This window comes from Canis lupus, chromosome 8, assembly GCF_003254725.2.
Source record: "Canis lupus dingo isolate Sandy chromosome 8, ASM325472v2, whole genome shotgun sequence".
NCBI lineage: Eukaryota > Metazoa > Chordata > Mammalia > Carnivora > Canidae > Canis > Canis lupus.
In genome coordinates this window covers 59,471,581-59,484,655 of record NC_064250.1, presented here as the reverse complement: position 1 = coordinate 59,484,655, position 13,075 = coordinate 59,471,581, and the positions used below count along the sequence as shown (strand labels likewise).

The 13,075-nt window shown below is 37.8% G+C and overlaps 1 protein-coding gene across 23 annotated transcripts in view; it reads right to left on the bottom strand.

The window, feature by feature from the left end:
* Positions 1-13,075, bottom strand: part of GPR65 (G protein-coupled receptor 65) — a 64,054-nt gene that overhangs the window by 34,546 nt on the left and 16,433 nt on the right. For 13 of the 23 annotated variants that reach the window (XR_007412482.1, XR_007412480.1, XR_007412481.1 and 10 more), the window contains one exon: positions 543-684. Coding sequence is in view for 9 of the 23 variants with exons in the window: in XM_049113382.1 (XP_048969339.1) it covers positions 3,086-4,111 (1,026 nt within the window). In the remaining 14 variants the exon portion in view is untranslated. Of the gene's footprint in view, positions 1-542; positions 685-2,910; positions 4,567-11,936; positions 12,084-13,075 lie in introns of those variants that run through there. The other 10 variants (XM_049113382.1, XM_049113381.1, XM_049113380.1 and 7 more) reach the window with 4 other exon arrangements.

Here is a 13,075-nt window from a genome sequence, read left to right as displayed (position 1 = left end):
TAAAAAGTAGGGGTGCCTGGGTGCTGCAGTCAGTTAAGCATCTGATTGTTTTTTTTTTTTTTTTAACATTTTGTTTATTTATTTGAGAGAGAGCAAGAGGGAGCATAAGCAGTGGGGAGAGAAGCAGGCTCTCCATCGAGCAGAAAGCCCAATGTGGGGCTCGATCCCGACACCCCAGGATCCTTATCCCAGCCAAAGGCAGATGCTTAACCGCAGTATCTGACTCTTGATTTCAGCGCTATGAGATCAAACCACATGTCAGGTTCCCTGCTCTGTATCAGGGAGCCCCTTCCCTCTGCCCCTCCTCCCAGCACATGTGCTCTCTCTCTCTTTCTCTCTCTCTAAAATAAACAAATCTTAAAAAAAAAATTCTGAAGAAGGAAATAAAAATCCAGAAAATATGAACAAATTAAAAAGGAGTGTCCACCCCTCTGTTCATTGTGATGTCCACAGTGGATCTCTCCTCAGCACTGTGACCCCTAGGAGCAGGCAGGATTGAGAACGTGCCACAGAGCCAGGAACTACCATCACCCCTAACTTACCTTCACAGTTGTGTTTATCCACCCCGGAAGAAGAAACCACAGCCGCGGTGTGCTGCAGCCAGCTGCCATCAGCTCATGTTGCCACATTTCTACCCCAATGTCCTGGGGACTTTTCTATCTCTTGGGTAGCTGTCCACTAATCCTGATAAAGATGAAAATAACTAATAATGAACATCTAGAAATCTCACCAACGTTTACAGTGGTTTTCACACCTACTTGTTAAAAGCTAGTATTGCTGTTGCCCCTGCAGCGTATAGAAACTGAGCCTTAGGGAAAACACCAAACTCTTTAAGGTCAGACAGTGGGTGGTCAGTGGTGTTCTAGTCTAGGTCTTCTACGAACCAAGTCCCAGGTGATAATAGCTACAGGGTCTTTCTCCTTCCAGATATACTTTCAGTTTAATGGAGGACTGTAGTTAGGAGCTTAAAAAGCTTTTCAAAACTGAAGGATTAACTTTCCAATGTCAAGACTGTAGAAAATTTTAGATCATATCTAGAGTGCTTTGTCCTAAAATTATGAGAGCATCCCGCCACTGGGGATTCTCTGAGGCCGGGCCTGCTCAGTCAGGATGGTGAGGCTGCTCGAAGATTTTGGAGGTCTGGTTCATTTTTAACTTATCCTACAGCATTCTGAACGAATGAGTCTGCTGTTAATCACGTAGGGCATTGTTATTAAGGGTGCCATGAATTTGTATGCTGCATCTCTTTATATAACCAACTGAGGCAAACTGCCTAACCAGTTCTTTGTAACAGATGAGCTTAGGTACTACCCGCATGATTTATTATGGTCCCAGAGGCATTCATTAATAAAATAACTCTCCTTTCCCCCCTTATCTTGATCTAAAGATCAAGATCAAGATCATGACTCTCCTGAACAACTCTTCATGCCTCTAAATCTTTTGCATCCCTAAAGAAAGAAATGATTGAAATGTTAAAAACAAACAAACAAATAAACATGAAGGAGGAAAAGTAACTCTAGAGGGTAGTCTGGATCTGGGGGTTCAAACCTGACCCTGCTTCCAACTTACTGTGTCATCTTGGACAGGATAATCAGCATTTTGGGTTTTCATATGTGGGTAAAATTGTTTTTGGATCTCTTGGTTTTACAAGTATTCAACTTATAGGTTGCCAATAACTTATCAATAATTAATCAAACGGCCTAAACTGTTTTAATTACTCTTCATTTTAATGGCATATCTTTAGCCTTTAAGCATACGTAAATGTATCTCAGTGTGACAAAACAGAATCTACTAAGTCTCCAAAAATTTTATGATCATAAAAATACAAAGAACAGGGTATACACATGACCTCAAAGCAAGGTGGTTTTCTCTTGTGTACCCAAACCATCACAAAAAAGTGTAATAGAAAATTTAGTCTGTTTGTGCACTCACTGGTTTTTCAGTGTGTGTCTATAAATTTATTACTGAAAAGATACAGTCTTTCTTGTTCCCAGGATGTTTGTTTTCTAATGTGAGGGCACCAAATGGTACCAGGACATTTGCTATCAGATCATTTTGCAGGGAGGGGGAGTAGAAGGAACAGATAAGAAACAGACAGGAAAGAGAAATAAGGAGAAGTGCATTATAAAAAAATTTTTTTTTAATCTGGAAAAATACTTTGGTTCACAAAAACATTTATCTAATGAATGCCTACTTAAAACTAGGCAGAGTAATTTCTACAAGTAATTATAAACATAAAAGAATGCATTATATCAACATTCTCTAAATATGTTAAGTCCAAAAAGAAGTCTCTGACTCTAAGATTTAATAGAATATGTGTCTTTGTTGTCTTTAATATAGCTTTTTGTCTAAACATTAAGCTTCTGGTAACTTTAGCTATGTTGTACTCAACTGTAAATTTTTTAAAAAAATTATGATTTTGAAGAAACTAAAGAATGTCTCTGAGTAGCTGAAAGAACATTCACGTAGCCCATAGCTTTATATCATGGAAGAGGCCTTCAGACTCCTATTTACTTTCTTTATAAAAAGCCTTACAAGCCCAATGACTAGGTTTCCAAACTGATGTAAGCTTCATCTGACTTCATGAGACCATTTCTTTTGTAACCCCAGTACTTAACACAAAGCTTAGTACATAGAGGGGGCTTAATAAATTTTTGTTACCTAATGAGAAGATTAGAAGCGATATTTAGGAGTTGGGGTTGTTGGAGATAGGTAACTACTTTTGGGAAAAGTGATAGTTGATGGTCTGAAATCCATAGAAAGAGTGACAAAAATCATGAAAACCAGACACAAATCTCACTGATTTAAGGACACGGAGTTCTGTACATCTACTAACTTCTGAAAGGTTATAGCATAGATTAAAAAAAAAAAAGATTTGCTATCGATAATAATGATCTTGAGTCATTAGGATTATATTAAACTTTGTTTAATATTCAATTTAACAAAAGTCAGGGAACTATACACCATGCTTCTAAAAGATTAAAATACTCAGTTGGAACACTTAGTCCTCTCCCATGTTTGATTTCCTCTTCAAAATATCATCTTGATGATACGCTACTGTGTACCTTATAAACATTATTTGCTCCTACTCCAAGATGTCTAATTCCATGGTATCTCTTGTAGACATAGAAAGTATCCTTTTTCTTTGTCCTTGTGAGTTATTAAGCTTCCCAGTACAGAATTTTAGTATATTCCACATATCAGATCTTCCTGTTTCAGTTACAAAACAGTACAGAATTGGATCTGCCACACAATTTAAACTTGTTAATGCAACTGTGATTCTGTACATTTTGTAAGTCTGCCTCCCAGACTTGTTGTGGTCAAAGATATGTTCATTGAAGTCCACATCATGCTCTAAGATGCTGCGAATCAGCAGCATCACATGAAACGGAGTAAAACACAAGACAAAAGTCAATGTGATACTCATAAGCAGTTTTATGATTCTCTTCTTTTCACCGTCTTCCGTGGCTTGATTATGCTGCACAGCTTGGTAGACTTTCTGGTTGCAAATCATTATAATGACCAATGGTATTGCATAGCCTGTACATGTCCTAAACAAGTTCAAACTGATTTGCCACTTCTCTAGGGGGTATTTGTCATAGCATAAAGTAAAATTAGACTTTTTGGCGTCACAATATTCTATAGCTGTTTCATCTTCCCACAGAATGACGCCATTGAACATGGTTTCCAATACCCAGATGGACAGGCTGGCCACGAATGCAAACCTTCTTGTTCTTACAAAAGAAAACTTCAAAGGGTGGACCACCGCTAAGTACCGATCAATGGCGATACAGGTGAGGAACGCTGTGCTGCTGTAAAAGTTCATGTACATGAAGAAAGCACTGCTCTTGCACAAGGCAGGAGAGAAAGTCCAGTTGTCGTTATTCAAAGTGTAATCAATCCATAGAGGGAGAGTTAACGTGTAGAGCAGATCTGATAGTGATAAACTGAAGAGGTAAATTCCTAGTTCATTCTCCTTCTTTGCTTGCAGAAAAGACACACACAGAGACCCGATGTTGGCTGGAACACTGGCTATGACCACAAAGATGTAAACGACTGGAAACAAGTAGTGATCCAGGTAGTGTTGTTCTTCAATACACGTGCTGTTCATTTTTTCCTATTAACGTGGCAACTACATTTGTTCTTAGAGGGTAAATTGTAAGTTAAGTCTTGCCTCCTTCTAGTTTGTATTTAACAACTCCTTTGTTTTACTAAAATTTGTCAATTTTTCTTTGCTTTCAAAAGTTCTGACTGATTCATCAGTGCTTTTAAAGGGTGGATGTAGACCGATTTTCACAAAGATACCAATGGTTGGAAGTCAGAATCCAGTCTCCTGGCAGTTAGCCTCAATGGTCAGTGGATTTTAATGGGCAGAAGTCCACATTCTATTATCACAGAATGCTGATGAAGAACTCTCAGGGACTAACTGGGTCATCCCTCAGGGTCCACAGAGTGTTGTCCGCATTTTGTTTTTCCTTCACAAAATTCAGGAGACTGGTGTACACGTGAATACAGACGACTTTGTTTTCACAGATATTAGCATCTCTTTTTTAAATGCCTTTGTTCCTGTAATGAAAGATGAACTAGAATTGTTTAGATGTTTAGCAGATGCATCATGATTTTGAAACAACCTTCTTTTATTTCATTTCTTGAAGTTATCAAAAATGTATTAAATTACAACGAAGTTGTTTAAAAAGGGAAATTATTTAGTTGACTTTGGTGAATGAAATCAGGCTGAGAATTTTTTCTCTGTTTCAAACAAGAATTATCCACAGGGTAATAGATTAGAGACAACTCTATTTCTCACTGGACCTGATCACAAAACTAAAGTTACAATGTTGCTTTTGGAGCTAATAAAAATGGCAAATGTAGTGATTTGTTTGTAATCAGTAGATGCTTTTGAGCCATGGTGAACCATATAGGTATATGATTTCAAATGTTTAATTTCACATGCAGCCTAGGTATGAAGCACTTTCAATGTTAGCTTATCAGCTAAGAAGATATTGTCACAAGAAATTTAATAAAGTGAAATATTTCAAAATATAGTGGCTTGCTCAATCTTATAAATAATTAGACAATGCTGCCTCTTATGTTTTCCCTTTACTTCCTTTGTGTGGGTACTTTTTTTTCCTCATACTTTTGTGAAAAAGAGGGCAGAATGTTCTCATCATCTGTGTCTACCTTTGTACCCAATAGTCTATTAGCTTAGTTTCTTTCTAAAGGTCTGATGTTATGGATTCTCATAGGAACAGAGACCCCACTCTTCTCTTCAGAGTGGAGTAGAGAAACACTTCTGTCTATTTTCCTTTGCTAGTGAGGCCTATTAGTGCTTTGGATGATTTATGTGATGGGGAGCTTCACAGAACACTTTGTAGAGTCACTATGGAAGGAAAGGAAGATTGGCCTTCTTGTGTGATATGGGGCCTCAATGACACCAAAATTCTTTCCAAGTATCAGTGGGCCCTGAGAACAGCAGAGGCCTTGCCACCACAAGTCACGAGGGTTCTGCTAGCACAATAAACCATATTCAGAGTACCTATTTATATGTCATTCTTAAAACAAAGTGGAGAACGAAAATTCCTGAAATCTTCTTGTTTTGCCACACCTAGAAATAGGAACAAAATGTGAAAAAACAACGTTTTAAGTCAAAAGGTGAAACTTCCAGAGAGGGGCAAAAATTGTTATGGAAAAAAAAAGAAGTGGGAGCTGAGATCAGGAGCATAAGTGAGCAGAAAACTCTGGATGTCCTGAAGGCCTATGTGGATCAGAAGAACTGATTAGAGCCTCTAATGCAGAGAAGCTAGAGACAGAGCACAAACTCTCACAGGCAGAAAGTGATTCGCAGCCATCCCAAATGTGTGTGAATGCTAGAGCCTTTGCCCTCATGACAAAGGTGAACTAGAAAATAAACATAATAAAACAACAAACTGGACAGCTACTTGTAGACAGCAGGGGAAAGTTGGCAAGTTCCCTGTCTCAGCTTTGCTTCTGTGAGGAGCTATGACGAAAATCCCTGAGTGTTCATGGCCTTTGGCTGGTCCTCACTTAGGAATGGGGCCTGAGTCTATACTCTTAGTTTAGTTCTGCAAGCTGCAGGCCAGCTACAAACTAGTACTGATCTATGTGCTCCACTTTATCAGTCATCAAGGAAATAAACTAAAACCACAATGAGACACAAGTACACACCCACCAGAATAAATAAAATGAAAAAGACAGAAAATGCCAAGCTGTGGTGAGGATGTAGAGCACCTGAGACTCTTATATACTGTTGAATGGAAAATTGTTTTGACATTTATGTATATACCATGTGGTTCAGTAATGCCACTTCCAGGTATATGATCAACAGAAATACATACATATGCTTCCCTAAAGACATGTGGTAGAAATAGAATATTGACAGTAGCATTATTTGTAGTATTTCCCAAGTGGAATGACCACCTGCAATAGAATAGATAAGTAAATTGTGACATGTTGACACAATTGAAATCTGTACATCTTTGAAAATGAAAAAATTATTGCTGTGTACAAGAACACACTTGAAGCTCTGAAACATAATGTGGGCCAATAGAAAAAGGCAGGCACAAAAGAATATACACTATCTGATTAAAAAGGAGGTAAAGTTAATCTATTCTGTAAGAAATCAGAGTAGCAGTCCATTTATTAAAGGCTTTCTATGTGCTAGGCACCATATTAAATGACATGCATACTTGTTTTAATTTATGTATTATGTATTATAATTTATGTATTAATTATGTATTATTAATTCTGTGCTATTTATTATAAGCTTATTTTTTAAAATTTTATTTAAATTCGATTAGCCAACACATAGTACAACATTAGTTTCAGATGTAGTATGCAATGATTTATCAGTTGTGTATAATACCCAGTGGTCATCACATTACATGCCCTCCTTAATGCTCATCACCCAGTTACGCTATCCACCCCCCTCCACCTCCCTTCTAAGAACTCTCAGTTTGTTTCCTATAGTTAAGAGTTTCTCATGGTTTTTCTCCTTCTCTGATGGCTTCCTATTCAGTTTTCCTTCCCTTCTTCTATGACTCTCTGCACTGTTTCTTATATTCCACATATGAGTGATACCATATAATTGTCTTTCTCTGATTGACTTATTTCACTCAGCATTATACCCTCCAGTTCCAACCACACTGACATAAATGGTAAGTATTTTTCCTTTCTGATGGCTGAGTAATATTCCATTGTGTGTGTGTGTATATATATATATATATATATATATATTACATCTTTAACCATTCATCTATCAATAGACATCTTGGCTCTTTTCACAGTTTGGCTATGAACATTGGTGTGCAGGTGTCCCTTCGGATCACTACATTGGTATCTTTGGGGTAGCCATGAAAAGTCAGCTGTACCATAAAACAAAATAATATTAGAATTATTGGGGTCCTTGAGAAAGAAGAGAGAGAGAGGAGCAGAAAGTATATTTGAGCAAATTATAACTGAGAATTTCCCTAATCTGGGGAAGGAAACAAGCATTCAAGTCCAAGAAGTAGAGAGGACCCCTCCAAAAATCAATAAAAATAGATCAACACCCTGACATATAATAGGGAAGACTGCAAGTTTCAGAGATAAAGAGAAAATCTTGAAAGCAGATCAAGACAAGAGGTTCTTAACCTACAGGAGTAGACACATTAGACTGGTAACAGACCTATCCACAAAGACCTGGCAGGCCAGAAAGGGCTGGCATGATATATTCAGTGTACTAAGAGAAAAACATGCAGGCAAGAATACTTTATTCAGCAAGGCTGTCATTCAAAATGGAAGGAGAGATAAAAATCTTCTAAAACAAACAAACAAACAAACAAACAAAACTAAAACAATATGTGACCACTAAACCAGCCTTGCAAGAAATATTAAAGGGGATCCCATAAGTGAAGAGAGAGCCCAAAGGTAACATAGACCATAAACAAACAGAGACAATCTACAGAAACAAGGACTTATTATAATCTTCTATTACAAGCAAAGAATTGAGCCACATATTAAGCCATTAGCCCCCAAATACCTATATAATCTTTGGTAGAATTTAGCCACAATCCTAGGTTGGAATGCTAAATAAAGCCTCTTGACTCTTAACTATTTTGCCTTTTGCTTTTGACATAAAAAGCCCTAGAAAGCTGATGTATTTTTGCAGCAATGCAGACAAGCTTTATTGAGAAAGAATAGAATACGTTCTATTTTCTACTGAAATAGTAGCACCAATAGATTAGTACAAGTCTTCTAGCCATAAATAACAGATCTAATTAAAGAAAATAATTTATGAATAATAATTTATGTAAATTAGGAAGTGACCTCATGTTTTCTAGAAAACATAACATTCATATTGTATTATACTACAGGGGCTTCAAATAAACTTATAAAAATTATCTCACATCATGTCCTCCCTCTTAGTAATGATACATTATGAGCCTATAGATTTCAAGTGTTTCTTTTCCAAAGTGGATAATGTAGCAGATTTACTTAGGTTTTTATTTTTCCTGCCCTTGATTTGAGAAGTAGACGGCTAAAAGGAGCAAATACCCTGCTACCACACTCCAAACAATCCCCTAGTTCTTAAGAGTCATGAAGCTGAGTTTTGAAATCTATTGTTGAATTCAGAAATCCTCTGTGAATTATTTCAAAGTTGAAATTAATATCATCTTTCACCACTCAATAATGTAGTAAGGAAAAAAACATAAATAAGACCAATTGTGAGATTGAGATATATGTAGCATGATACTTCTACATTGTTGCCAAAATCATGTGGAGTTGAAGCCAGAATCCATCTTGTCAGTTCAGATGCAAGAATGAACCCTAGAGGTTATACCACACCAGTCATGGCTAGACAGACTAGGGAACCTGTAGGAATGTAACCCCACTAGCTTACAAGTAGTTAATCAACACTACCTTAAAAATATAATTACCAAATGTACCCAATACAATCTCTCACAGAAAGAATAAACATATTTTTCAGAATCTAAGGCTCTTGAAATGGAAAACACTTCAGGGGGCCAGATGAAGCAGAATCAGAGCACCTGTTAGCATGACCTCATGAGCCTCCATTCAACAGTGTCCATCTTCTCAGGAGACCTCTGCTAGCATGACTCCATGTACCCCCCCCCCACTCAACAATGTCCACCTTCTCAGGAGACCTTCTAGCATTACTTTATGGCCCTCCACTCAATAATATCTGCCTTCTCAGGAGATCTCTGCTTGCATTACCTCATGGACCTCCACTCAATGATGTCCACTTCCTCAGGAGACCCTTGCCTAAATTTTGCCCTTCAATGCTCTCACTTGCAAGCCATTGGGGAATTCAGGACTATAGAGTATTAGCTTCCCATTCTCCTGGGTAGTGCCACACCAATAAAGAGCCTATCTCTCTTCACTGCAAAAGCTCAGTGACAGTTTTTACTGGCTTGCTGGACATTAGGTGGACAAATTCTTGTATGATTTGGTTATAGAGTATCATGTTAAACATTTAAATGTCAGGAGAAAAAAAAGAAGTCAGATAGTGGTTACCTTGAGGGAGGGGCTGAGTAATGACTGAAAGTGGGCATGAGAGGGACTTCTGAGAATTGGTAATGTTCTGGTTTTGCTATGAATGTTGATTCCATGTTTAATAAAGTTCAGTTTGTAGACACTCATCAAGCTGTACATCTAAGACATGTGCATTTTTCTGCATGGATGTTATGTTGCAAATAAAAAGTTAAAAAGTGGCATCAGTGGCTATGTGGGATGAGATATAAAGAATCTTGACAACCAACCAACATCTATATTACCTGCAGATGGAGTATATAGGCCTTCCTAAGAACAGATATGATTTAACTTCTTTTCTCGTATATAAAAGGTAATTCATAGAAACCAAAACAAAGAATAAATAATTTAAACAATATGAAAATGAATTCACCAAAAATGAAAGTTTGCTATATGAAAAAACAAATATTATGGACACCTAGAAGTAAATACAAATCATCCCTTGAGGAAAGTTCTCTCAACCTAAGCTTCAAAGAATTCTCAGAGAAAAAACAAATGGTTGCCAGGAGGGATGGAGCACGAGGATGAACAAACTGGGTGAAGGAGAGTAGAAGATACAGGCTTCCGGTAATGGAATGAATAAGTCATGGGCATGAAAGGTACAGCATAAGGAATAGAGTTAGTGGAATTATATTGCATTGTGTAGTGGTGACAGAGGGTAGGTATACTTGCAGCAAGCATAGAATAAGGTATAGAGTTATCGAATCATTATGTTGTCCACCGGAAACTAATATAACATTGTGTGTCAACTAAAAGACCCCGAATAGTCAGAGGAATATCGAAAAAGAAAACTAATGCCTGGGGCATCACAATGCCGGATTTCAAGCTGTATTACAAAGCTGTGATCATCAAGACAGTATGGTACTGGCACAAAAAACAGACACATAGATCACTGGAACAGAATAAAGAACCCAGAACTGGACACTCAACTCTATGGTCAACTAATATTCGACAAAACAGGAATGAATATCCACTGGAAAAAGGACAGTTTCTTCAATAAGTGGTGTTAGGAAAATTGGACAGCCACATGCAGAAGAATGAAACTGGACCATTCTCTTTCAACATACACAAAGATAAACTCAGAATGGTTGAAAGATCTAAATGTGAGACAAGAATCCATCAAAATCCTAGAGAAGAACACAGGCAGCAACCTCTGTGATCTCGGCCCTAGAAACTTCTTGCTAGATACATATATGAAGGCCAGGGAAACAAAAGCAAAAATGAACTATTGGGACTTCATCAGGACAAAAAGCTTCTGCACCGCAAAAGAAACAATCAACAAAACTAAAAGACAACATACAGAATGGGAGAAGATATTTGCAAATGACATATCAGATAAAGGGCTAGTATCCAAGATCTATAAAGAACTTATCAAACTCAACATCCAAGAAACAAACAATCCAATCATGAAATGAGCAAAAGACATGAACAGAAATTTCTCCATAGATGACATACACATGGCCAGTAAGCACATGAAAAAATGCTCCATATCACTTACCATCAGGGAAATACAAATCAAAACCACAATGAGATACAACCTCACACCAGTAAGAATGGTGACAATGAACAAGATAGGCAACAACAAATGTTGGAGAGGATGTGGAGACCCTCTTGCACTGTTGGTGGGAATGTGAACTGGTGCAGCCACTCTGGAAAACTGTGTGGAGGTTCCTCAGAGAGTTAAAAATAGAGCTACCCTATGACCTAGCAATTGTAGTCCTGGGGATTTACCCCAAAGATACAGATGCAGTGAAATGCCAGGACACCTGCACCCCAATGTTGATAGCAGCAATGTCCACAATAGCCAAATTGTGGAAGGAGACTTGATGTCCATCGACAGATGAATGGATAAAGAAGATGTGATATATATATAAAATGGAATATTACTCAGCCATCAGAAAGGATGAATACCCACCATTTGCTTCACCATGGATGGAACTGGAAGGTATTATGCTGAGTGAAATAAGTCAGTAGAAGGACAATCATCATATGATTTCACTCATACATGGAATATAAGAAATAGTGGAAGGGATTACAAGGGAAAGGAGGGGGAATTGAGCGGGAAAAATTAGAGAGGGAGACAGATCATGAGAGACTCCTAACTCTGGGAAACAAACAAAGGGTTGCCGAAGGGGAGGTGGGTGGGGGAATGGGGTAACTGGGTGAGAGGCATTGAGGAGGGCACTTTATGAGATGAGCACTGGGTGTTATACTATATGTTGGTAAATTGAATTTAAATTAAAAAATGTAAAAAAAAGAATATATTAAATAAAAAAAGGATTCTCACAGAATTCTAACAAATAAAAGCCCATTAACATACACACACATACACACATAAATTAACCACTATCGTTGAGATTTATCAAAAGTGAGAAAGATGGGGGCACCTGGGTGGCTCAGTCGGTTAAATGTCTACCTTCAGTCAGGTCATGATCCTGGGGTCCTGGGATTAAGCCTGGAGCTGGGCTCCCTGCTCAGCGGGGAGCCTCCTTCTCCCTCTCCCTCAGCCTTCCCTCAGCTTGTGCTCTTTCTCTCTGTTGAATAAATAAAATCTTTTAAAAAAATGGATAAGATGAATAGCAGATCCATAAAAGCTCTAGAGATAAAATCAATAGAGGTAGAACACAAAACAAGTATGTTTAATAAGAAATAAAGGAAGGAATTTCAACACATAAATGAGGAACAAGAGACCACAAAAGACAAATTGTCATATTTTTAATAAGATTGAAGTAAGCTGTTCAGAAATTTAAAAAAAACGTAATCATTTAAATGAAAAAAAATCACAGGGAGTATCCCACTGATTAGCTTCTGCTGAAGAGAAAATTAATATACTGCAAGATAGATGTAAAGCAATAATATGAAACCATCAGAAGATTAAGGAGATGGGAAAAAAACAAAGAGTCATGGAGGATAAAGTGAAGAGGTCAGCATATGTTTAACTGGAGTTCCATAAGGAACAGAAAAGAGAAAACCGGGAAGCGGCATTGTTTGGAGAGAGAATGACTCACAACTGTCTAGGACGGATGAAGGACATGGAATCCTCAGATTTACGAAGCCTGGCAAATCTCAAATAGGTTTAAAAACAAACAAAGATGAAAATCTACATCCACTTAGACACACTGCAATGAAGCTGCTGATCTAAGACTAAGAAAAAAGGGGCCAAAGAGAAAAAATGGAGTGCCTACAAAAAATGAAATTTAGAGGGATCCCTGGGTGGTGCAGCGGTTTGGCGCCTGCCTTTGGCCCAGGGCGCGATCCTGGAGACCCGGGATCGAATCCCACATCAGGCTCCCGGTGCATGGAGCCTGCTTCTCCCTCTGCCTGTGTCTCTGCCTCTCTCTCTCTCTGTGTGACTATCATAAATAAATAAAAATTAAAAAAAAAAAAAAAAAATGAAATTTAGAGTGACAAAAGACTTCACAGAGAGAATAACAGAAACCGGGAGACAGTGGGTTTCTATTTCCAAATGACCATGAAAATCTATGTCATCTTATAATTATATACACAACAGAACTAAATGTTAAAA